An 11,614-nucleotide genomic window follows, 5' to 3' on the forward strand; every position below is an offset into this window, starting at 1 on the left:
TGCATGTACAGTAGCCTAGGCATCATCTTTCCTTTCAATTAGTTTGACCTGGAAACACCTACTGATAACAACACCTGTCACTCTGGGTGATGATTCAGCAGCATTATGGTGCAGCAGTATCAGTTAGTTTATGTATGTTACCCGAGGCGCAACAGACATAGACTCTGACGAACCATCACACACACACACCAGAGAACGACCAACAAAAGAGAAAGGCAAGCTGACAAACAGGCCAATCCGGCATTTTACCTGGCAACCGGAAGGCATTGTAGCGCACATTATCTGGCAACCGCAAGGCATCGTAGATGAAGCATAAGTACCATGCTCTCCATGTTACATTGAAAAGGTCACAGGATCTGTTGTGCCAGTTATAATGGTAAACGCTTCTTGAGGAATACCTGCATGTGTCCCAAATGGCACCCTATTCCCTATATAGTGCACTACAGGACATACAGTTGAAGTCAGAAGTTTACATGCACCTTAGCCAAATACATTTAAACTCAGTTTTTCACAATTCCTGACATTTAATCCTAGTAAAAATTCCCTGTCTTAGGTCAGTTAGGATCACCACTTTATTTTAAGAATGTGAAATGTCAGAATAATAGTAGAGAGAATTATTTATTTCAGCTTTTGTTTCTTTCATCACATTCCCAGTGGGTCAGAAGTTTACATACACTCAATTAGTATTTGGTAGCATTGCCTTTAAATTGTTTAACTTGGGTCAAACGTTTCGGGTAGCCTTCCACAAACTTCCCACAATAAGTTGGGTGAATTTTGGCCCATTCCTCCTGACAGAGCTGGAGTAACTGAGTCAGGTTTGTAGGCCTCCTTGCTCACACACGCTTTTTCAGTCCTGCCCACAAATGTTCTATAGATTTGAGGTCAGGGCTTTGTGACCAAGCTTTAACTTCCTGACTGATGTCTTGAGATGTTGCTTCAATATATCCACATAATTTTCCATCCTCATGATGCCATCTATTTTGTGAAGTGCACCAGTCCCTCCTGCAGGAAAGCACCCCCACAACATGATGCTGCCACCCCCATGCTTGACAGTTGGGATGGTGTTCTTCGGCTTGCAAGCCTCCCCCTTTTTCCTCCAAACATAATGATGGTCATTATGGCCAAACAGTTCTATTTTTGTTTCATCAGACCAGAGGACACTTCTCCAAAAAGTACGATCTTTGTCCCCATGTGCAGTTGCAAAACGTAGTCTGGCTTTTTTATGGCGGTTTTGGAGCAGTGGCTTCTTCCTTGCTGAGCGGCCTTTCAGGTTATGTCGATATACTGTAGGACTCATTTTACTGTGGATATAGATACTTTTGTACCTGTTTCCTCCAGCTTCTTCACAAGGTCCTTTGCTGTTGTTCTGGGATTGATTTGCACTTTTCGCACCAAAGTTCATTCATCTCTAGGAGACAGAACACGTCTCCTTCCTGAGCGTTATGACGGCTGCATGCTCCCATGGTGTTTATACTTGCGTACTATTGTTTGTACAGATGAACGTGGTACCTTCAGGCGTTTGGAAATTGCTCCCAAGGATGAACCAGACATGTGGAGGTCTACAATTGACTGATTTCTTTAGATTTTCCCATGATGTCAAGCACTGAGGCACTGAGTTTGAAGGTAGGCCTTGAAATACATCCACAGGTACACTACACCTCCAATTGAGTCAAATTATGTCAATTAGCCTATCAGAAGCTTCTAAAGCCATGACATAATTTTCTGGAATTTTCCAAGCTGTTTAAAGGCACAGTCAACTTAGTGTCAACTTCTGACCCAATGGAATTGTGATACAGTGAATTATAAGTAAAATAATCTGTCTGTAAACAATTGTTGGAAAAATGACTTGTGTCATGTACAAAGTAGATGTCCTAACCGACTTGCCAAAACTATAGTTTGTTAACAAGAAATTTGTGGAGTGGTTGAAAAATGAGTTTTAATGACCTCAACCTAAGCGCATGTAAATTTCCGACGTCAACTGTATGTGCCCTGGACAAAAGTAGTGACCTATATAGGGAATATGGTGCAACTTGGGATTGCAGCCACAATTGTCTTGGCGTGAATGTGTTTTGACACACATCTTCCCGTCGCCCAGTCACAATTGATTCTGTGTGTCATTCCACCCTGCATACCACTGCTGGCTTGCTTCTGAAGCTAAGCAGGGTTGGTCCTGGTCAGTCCCTGGATGGGAGACCAGATGCTACTGGAAGTGGTGTTGGAGGGCCAGTAGGAGGCACTCTTTCCTCTGGTCACAAAAAAAATATCCCAATACCCCAGGGCAGTGATTGGGGACATTGCCCTGTGTAGGGTGCCGTCTTTCGGATGGGACGTTAAATGGGTGTCATGACTCTCTGAGGTCATTAAAGATCCCATGGCACTTATCGTAAGAGTAGGGGTGTTAACCCCGGTGTCCTGGCTAAATTCCCAATCTGACCCTCAAACCATCACAGTCACCTAATAATCCTCAGTTTACAATTGGCTCATTCATCCCCCTCCTCTCCCCTGTAACTATTCCCCTGGTCGTTGCTGCAAATGAGAACGTGTTCTCAGTCAACTTACCTGGTAAAATAACAGATAAATAAATAAAATAAAAACTCAAGAACTATTTAGCTAATTCAGCCACACTACTGGACAGGAACAGTGATAAAACCACTTCCTGGTCTGTTAGTGTGTCTCTCAGACTGATGCTGTTATAGCATAGCGAACACACACACACACCCAGGGCTGTGCACAGACCTTTCAGGGGGCAGGTGCTCAAAAAGTACCAAATGCCTCTGCAGGGGACCATTTTAACAGTTTTGGAGCATAGGCCTGTTTATTCCTGCAACCACACACCCACTCATCATCTTTAGAAATTCTAGGCAAGCTAGTTAAAGTGAATCCTAAAGACAGAGATGATTGACATGGGGAAAAGAGGGTGGGCTATCAGCTGATCACTGATGTTGATGATGATGTAAATCTGCTTGTTAGCTAGCTCCATTTATTTTACTGATTGTAATTGACCTCTATGTCTTTCTGTCTCTCTCTGCTGTGTATCAGCCGACCAGACTGAATATTGATGATGATGTAAGCAAAAATCAAGTGTGAATAAAATACTTTTTAATTTTTTTTTAATTTAACTTTTATTTAACTAGGCAAGTCAGTTAAAAACATATTCTTATTTTCAATGACTGCCTAGGAACGGTGGGTTAACTGCCTCGTTCAAGGGCAGAACGACAGATTTTGTTACCTTGTCAGCTCGGGGATTCAATCCAACAACCTTTTGGTTACTGGCCCAACACTCTAACCACTAGGCTACCTGCCGCCCCAAAATATGCTGCTGTGGCAGTAGTGTTGATATTTAAACTAGGTAGCTAGCTACAGACACTCGACAGGTGACCGCATATCTCAAGCCAAGCATGTTTGGATACTGGGAGCGTGCAATCTCCGTACAGGGAAGACTGGGGAAAAGTGCAACAGGGCGTGAGAGCTCCGTACAGGGTGAACCTGACACCACGGCACCTTGGGAGCAGTGGCTTCGGAACAACAATGACCAAAAATACATATATACAGTAATTTGGGGGTAATTTATACCACCACCCAAAACGGCTCATTGGAGACTGGAAGGGGCTTGCTTGTCTTCTGAACAGGTAGAGCCCTATATGTGCACTGCACACACACACACAAACACACTCCTAGCAGGTCTGTCTTGACATCTTCATCACGTTTCTGTCCTTGGAATGACTTACCATACATTATGTTGTTGTTGTGTAGCCTGAGGGCAAACACACACACACACACACACACACACACACACACACACACACACACACACACACACAGTTGATGGATAGACTGAGTCACAGCTCCCACCACCCGTAGGAGATAGATGAGAGTGTAGAGAGATGCTATATGAGGACTGAGGAACCTACACTACTGTAGTCTACAGCATATCTCCCATAACAACCATATCAAAGCTACTGTATCCATAGTGACGGGATTATACATCCCATACAATGTGATGCAATGTTTTCCAAATATTGCGACAGCAAATAGGTTACAACACACCATATTTTTCAACAACAAAAAAGTCCAGATGTCATATTGCTTATAGTATTGTGGTAATAATATAATATCCATATTAGTGCCATGGAATAAAATGATTATGAGACTGCATATCTCTTGACAAAATCAGTCAAAGATTGATTGATTAACAACCGAACAGATGTCAACCTGTAGGCTACTGTAATTTAATTAAGCATGATTTATCCATTTGCCCATCCAGTGTTTGCTAATACTACGACTATTTCAACAAACAGACCAGTGATCATCTGGGATCCCGGAGCGTGTGGATTTAAACCACGGCTGTATAGGTAGTGTGGTAACAATGTTTCAACTTGATTTGGTCTCAATTCGGTGCTGAACTAATGTAGTATGGCGTTCATAAACCGCCAACGATCCAAAAGTGTAGGTTATTTGCACATTTATTGGTTAGAGCCAAGAGTTCGCAAGTACATGTTTACATTTCTCATTTCCCTCTAATGTAGCGTTTGCATAAACTATATGTGGCTACTCCGATCACCACGCAGTCATTTCCCTGTGGTATTTTCACATGAACTAGTCCATTAAGCGGTTTTGCATTGATACACAATTAGCAAATTACGCGTTTCAAATGGCCATTACACAGTCGTGTGTGTCACTGAAATTGTCATCTGTAAGGGCAAATAATAATTTCTGACCTATAACGAGCAGTAGCCTAAAGTAAGTAGCCCGGGGCATCGATTTAGCATCTGAAATGACCTTAGAGGATTTGTTGTGATTAAATATTGCTTGGATTATACCGTTTTGGGTTCAAATTCACACCCAGTGGATTTTTTAAATGAGATTTACAGTAGGCTACACAACGAATGGATTTGAAGGAGACCCAATGTGGGTTCGTTCAGTTGTCATTATGTTCCTCTTCATAATGTTTTGGATTTGGAAACATCCCTACAACATCGTACATCTGTCACTCTTTGCGCGGGAGGCTGGGACGCTAGCGACGTCGATGTAACATGTCAGAGTAGCACATCTCCATTTAAAAGGATCTCGATTTGAAAATGAATACAGCCGCCAGAGCCAGAGGTGGTTCGGTTAATTCATTTGAGCGTCTGTGCCCATCCAGTCTACCAAAGCGCCAGGCATAGATTGGCAGACAGGAACAATCATTCAAGCAGCGGTTGTAGCCCATGCAGTCTTCGGCTATGTCTTTATCAGTCACTTAAAATGGGCCGTAGGTAAAATGGATGTAATAGCTACGTGTAACAGCAGTAGCGCCACAGTCTTACCGGCTGCTGTATGTGACGAACCGTTCCTTTCCCTTGTGGAGGATGGTGCTGTAGCTGAACCTCGCGCTTCATATACTCGCTGCTGCCTTTGTAGCCACCGCCGCCGACCCGGTCTCTCTTCTCCCTCATGTTCGACGCGCCACCGCCGCCGTTTTCCCGTTCTTCCCCGGAATCGAGGCTACTGAAGTTCCACACTATCAGCGTCTGGACCAGCAGCACGGTGAGAGCCGCTATCAAGGCGGAACGCGAGCGGCGGGCCAACCTGCGAGCGCACGAGCCGCCAACCATCTTCACTCTTTGACTGCTAGGACTCGAGAGGAGAAGGTCGGCTAGCCTGCCTCTGCGTTGCGCGACAGACAGCAGGAGCGGAGAGACCACTGGAGTTGATTTTTTTTTTTGATCTAGCTCACGATGGCTAGGAGGAGCGTCGAGGAGAGGAGGCAGCACGGAGCCATCGTGTGGTTGAAAGACGTTACGCGCGAGCTCAGGATCTTCACCGAATGTTCTGAATCACAGCGACGGTGAATGAGAGTCCTCCGTCTGGAATTCTTGTATAAAATACATCAGCACGAAGCACGTGGGTTATCACCTCCCACATGTACGTGATACCTATCCACGACATTTAATGATTAAACAAACCAACAAACAAAAAATATTTTTGGAAACGTTGATGTGGGTGAACACAATGTACCGTTGAACAATATCAGTACCATGGACAGTGCTCACAGAAAATGTGTATCGCTGCAGCTTCTTACACATAGAATACAAGCTCACATCCATCCCATGTACTGTAGGCTCCACTAGGACCAACCCTCACCATCCCCTTATGCATTCAATTATTGATGCCACTTCATGTGCATTTCAAACATAACCAATGTACCAAATGACCATAAGAGCTATAAAAGGAGAGTTATTCATGTACAGTATATTGTAGCGACCTTAATCCAACACGTAATGACCTCGCCAAGAAGTTCGGACCTCTTGATTTAACAGTTAAGCTGTTGGCTTGACAGTCGCTGGACCTGTGTTCGAGTCTCCGTGGGGGGTTAACCCCAAGTTCACTTCAACATGATTTGATTCTTAAGAAATGGCCTAAGTCTATGCCTACAGCTGTGTATGAACGGTAGGGAGGACTCCAATGGAGCTAGGTCTTACAATAGTATCAAGCCCAAAGTTATACTACAGCAACTTCTTGTAATGGATGTAGAGGATTTCCATCCATATTTACTCTGTGTGCCCCTGTGCATTGTGCTTAATTTTCTGGCAAGCATACCTTCGCTATCTAATTGTCTGCCAAGGCTGAGCTAGTACAGCTACTGGGACTTATAAGGAAGGGAGAACACACAGACACAAATACACACACACAAATACACACACACACACACACACAGACACACACACACACACACACACAGGGCTGATGTAGTATCTACTGGGACTACTACATCAGCTCTGTATGCGTGTTTGTATTTGCAGTGTGTATTTGCAGCGTGAATGTGTGTGTGTTCTCCCTTCCTTCCTTATAAGTCCACACTGCTACCCTTTAATTAGTCAACAAACACTATCAACTAGGCAATCCACACCGAGGCTGTTCTGCTGTTTGCTTAAGGGCAATGAACCACTGACGGTGAATAAATAAGATAGCATTCACACAGAGTGTGTGTCTACCAACAGTACACCAGGCCTAGCGGACACAAATTGATGGGTGGGTTTGGTAAGACGAAAATTGCATAATTGGTGCAAAACAGGAAAATTGTTTCTCTGATATTTTGAAGGCAGGTTTTGCATATCTCAACCTTTTCAATAAGAGTTGGATTACAGAGTGTGACTACAGGCGGAAATGCGGAGATGGTAGCATTAGGTAGGGTGAGTTATTATTTTTCGGCAGACAGTAAGTACACAGACCACTGTGTGTGTGTGTGCGTGTGTGTGTTTCACCTGAAGGAATACATTTGAGAGGCAGAAAGGCTAGAACAAAGCACATTATGCAAAGCTCAAAACAACAGCCTTGGCTGAAACAAAAATACATAGTTATTAGTCTCTGACCTTGTTGTGTTTTCTCCAGACTGGTTAATTATGACATGCCACACATTGACAGCATGCCTTGCATTTGTAGATAGTGTTTATTCTCAGCCTAGCTGCCAATCGAAAACAGACAGATATCTGACATTAGGCACAAACGGTGTTAATTTGAGCTGTATCATGTTAATTTGAGCTGTATCCTAGCAACAGAAGGTAGTCTAGCACCAACCCACACGCCATTCAATTTTACCTGGCAGTATGGGTGAAACGTTTGTCCATTCACCCAACAAGACGTGCAGTAATATCAACCGGATGCAAGAACTCAAGTGGGTACATGGACAAAAGAGGACCAGTTGGGCCAAGACTGCTTCTATTCATCCATTGACAAGACAACTATATTATATTTAATATACAGTATGTTCATATTGTACATTCCATGAAAGTTTCCTTAGCATTTATTTAGCATTTAAATTGCAGCACACATTTGATTAACAAGGTGCTATTACCTTGGGCAAACAAAAATCTATGTTACTGTCCAAAAGCGATAAGGACCCCCAGATCACACACACACACGCACGCACACACACACCATACTAATTGATAAACGGCACATTGAAATTGAAAATAGCTTTGTGCTCACACACATTCCTGAGACATTTGAACGTCTTCTACATTTTAAAAATGTTGTCAAGGTGAGAGACAGTGGGAAAGAAAGAAGGGAGAGAGACAAACTAAGAGAGAGAGAGAGAGAGAGAGAGAGAGAACGTGATATGGATGAGCATGTGAGGAAAGGCAAAGAATAAGGGAGGAGAAAAGAAGAAGAGAGGAAAGAGAGAGTAGAAATAATGGACAAGGAGAAAGAAAGTCTGGGGGAGAGAAAGTGAGAAAAATAGAGAAGACTAAAAGTCAGGTGAAAGAGACGGGAGACAGAAGGAATGTGAGAAAAATGTAGAGGTAGAAGGTTTTAGCGAGAGAGACAGAGAGAGATGTAGGAGGGACAGGAAGAGGCAGGGGCACACAAAGAGAAGTTGAGAGACTGAGGAGGGAGAGAGAGAGAGAGAGAGAGAATATCAGAAAGCGAGAAAGGGTACAACTACAACTTCTCAGGCAGCAGAACTAGCTCTTCTCTTCTCATTAGCCAATGCTCCGTTGCCTGGGGGATAGCTTCGGCCCACTGTCGCCGCAGCCATGGCTTCCGGTCCCCACGGCTGATGAATTTAATTAAAGCTGACGCCCCCATCAGTCAAGCACAGACACGGACCAACACTGACCAGATTGGTGCTAGGTTGCATCTCTTTCTGTCTCTGTCTCTGTCTCTCTCTCTCTCTCTCTCTCTCTCTCTCTCTCTCTCTCTCTCTCTCTCTCTCTCTCTCTCTCCTTCTTCTCTGCAGTGTCAGTCAGAACAGAAAATAAGTCTGAGGGAGAGGGTATGTGTGGGTCAGGTGAGATGACTGGTCATGCCTTGGGTTCCTCATTCGCTTGTCCCTGAGACGTAGCGTTTGGGGAGCGGTGGAGAGGTCAATCTTTTCATTCAATAGTAGAATAAGACAGAAGACAGAGATGGCTAGTCACATTCTGACATCATGGCTACGGGTTTGGTCGAAGCACACAAAAAGGAAGGATACATGGAATGTGTTGAAAGGAGATCCTTGGTAATTAGTTGGTGTAACACTGACATGTTGAGGGCTCATACTCTATCTAATCGTGTTAGACAACAGGGTTTGTATTGAGTTCCTGTTCTTGTGGTCAAAGGTGAATAGGTCACAGGGTTAGAGGGTTATAGAGTCAGAGTCCATGCAGGGTAGTAGGGTGAATTAGCCCCTAGAGAAGAGACTGATCAAAGGTCAATTTGATGTTGTTTTGTTTTTCCCCCACAATGGCTAAACTTATCGTTCAGGAAGGGTAAGCTGATCCTAGATCTGCGCTTAAGGACAAGCCTCACCTAACGCCGCCCCTGTCCCCACAGTTCAGGCAAAGGTCACTTGGGAGTCATGTAAAGTGTCATGGGGACGTGTCGCATAAATTTGGTCCCTGCAGAGCCGGTGACTGGTTCGTGTTGTGACATTGAAGCCGTTCAGCATAAAGGTGGCACATGTCGCAGGGAGAGTAATCCCACTCCATCTACAGCAGTCATAGTTAATGGTGGATCTGGGGGAAGGTTGCTGTGTGTGTGTGTGTGTGTGTGGGGGGGGGGGGGGTCTAGGTGTGTGTGTATTTGTGCGTGAGTGTGTGGATGTGTGTGTGTGTGCCCAAGCCTGTGTGTGAGTCACGCTCTGCAGCAGTTCTGTAATCCTCTACATAAGTTCAGCCATGTTCTCCCAGGTGACACGGTGCTGAGACAGAGAGCAGAATGTATAAGTGTGTGTGTGTGTGTGTGTGTGTGTGTGTGTGTGTGTGTGTGTGTGAGACTTCCGACAAGGAGATGGATAAATCATGGATAAATCAATATATTCCACTGCAACACTGCACAGCCTATCACACAGTAGAAACCAACCAACACTGCACACCCTATCACACAGTAGAAACCAACCAACACTGCACAACCTATCACACAGTAGAAACCAACCAACACTGCACAACCTATCACACAGTAGAAACCAACCAACACTGCACAACCTATCACACAGTAGAAACCAACCAACACTGCACACCCTATCACACAGTAGAAACCAACCAACACTGCACAACCTATCACACAGTAGAAACCAACCAACACTGCACAACCTATCACACAGTAGAAACCAACCAACACTGCACAACCTATCACACAGTAGAAACCAACCAACACTGCACACCCTATCACACAGTAGAAACCAACCAACACTGCACAACCTATCACACAGTAGAAACCAACCAACACTGCACAACCTATCACACAGTAGAAACCAACCAACACTGCACAACCTATCACACAGTAGAAACCAACCAACACTGCACAACCTATCACACAGTAGAAACCAACCAACACTGCACAACCTATCACACAGTAGAAACCAACCAACACTGCACACCCTATCACACAGTAGAAACCAACCAACACTGCACAACCTATCACACAGTAGAAACCAACCAACACTGCACAACCTATCACACAGTAGAAACCAACCAACACTGCACAACCTATCACACAGTAGAAACCAACCAACACTGCACAACCTATCACACAGTAGAAACCAACCAACACTGCACACCCTATCACACAGTAGAAACCAACCAACACTGCACAACCTATCACACAGTAGAAACCAACCAACACTGCACAGCCTATCACACAGTAGAAACCAACCAACACTGCACAACCTATCACACAGTAGAAACCAACCAACACTGCACACCCTATCACACAGTAGAAACCAACCAACACTGCACAACCTATCACACAGTAGAAACAAACCAACACTGCACAACCTATCACACAGTAGAAACCAACCAACACTGCACAACCTATCACACAGTAGAAACCAACCAACACTGCACACCCTATCACACAGTAGAAACCAACCAACACTGCACAACCTACCACACAGTAGAAACCAACCAACACTGCGCACCCTATCACACAGTAGAAACCAACCAACACTGCACAACCTACCACACAGTAGAAACCAACCAACACTGCACACCCTATCACACAGTAGAAACCAACCAACACTGCACAACCTATCACACAGTAGAAACCAACCAACACTGCACAACCTATCACACAGTAGAAACCAACCAACACTGCACACCGTATCACACAGTAGAAACCAACCAACACTGCACAACCTATCACACAGTAGAAACCAACCAACACTGCACACCCTATCACACAGTAGAAACCAACCAACACTGCACAACCTATCACACAGTAGAAACCAACCAACACTGCACAACCTATCACACAGTAGAAACCAACCAACACTGCACACCCTATCACACAGTAGAAACCAACCAACACTGCACAACCTATCACACAGTAGAAACCAACCAACACTGCACAACCTATCACACAGTAGAAACCAACCAACACTGCACAACCTATCACACAGTAGAAACCAACCAACACTGCACACCCTATCACACAGTAGAAACCAACCAACACTGCACAACCTATCACACAGTAGAAACCAACCAACACTGCACAACCTATCACACAGTAGAAACCAACCAACACTGCACAACCTATCACACAGTAGAAACCAACCAACACTGCACACCCTATCACACAGTAGAAACCAACCAACACTGCACACCCTATCACACAGCAGAAACCAACCAACACTGCACACCCTATCACACAGTAG

General features: G+C 44.4%; 1 protein-coding gene across 1 annotated transcript in view; it reads right to left on the reverse strand.

Moving 5' to 3' along the window:
• Positions 1–5,653, reverse strand: part of LOC139424509 (xylosyltransferase 1-like) — a 140,185-nt gene extending 134,532 nt beyond the window's left edge. The window contains exon 1 of the mRNA XM_071176431.1: positions 5,307–5,653. Coding sequence (XP_071032532.1) covers positions 5,307–5,594 — 288 coding nt within the window. The 5' untranslated portion in view covers positions 5,595–5,653. The remainder of the gene's footprint in view (positions 1–5,306) is intronic.
• Positions 5,654–11,614: the final 5,961 nt, after the last annotated feature.

Source organism: Oncorhynchus clarkii, chromosome 13 (genome assembly GCF_045791955.1).
Source record: "Oncorhynchus clarkii lewisi isolate Uvic-CL-2024 chromosome 13, UVic_Ocla_1.0, whole genome shotgun sequence".
Lineage (NCBI taxonomy): Eukaryota > Metazoa > Chordata > Actinopteri > Salmoniformes > Salmonidae > Oncorhynchus > Oncorhynchus clarkii.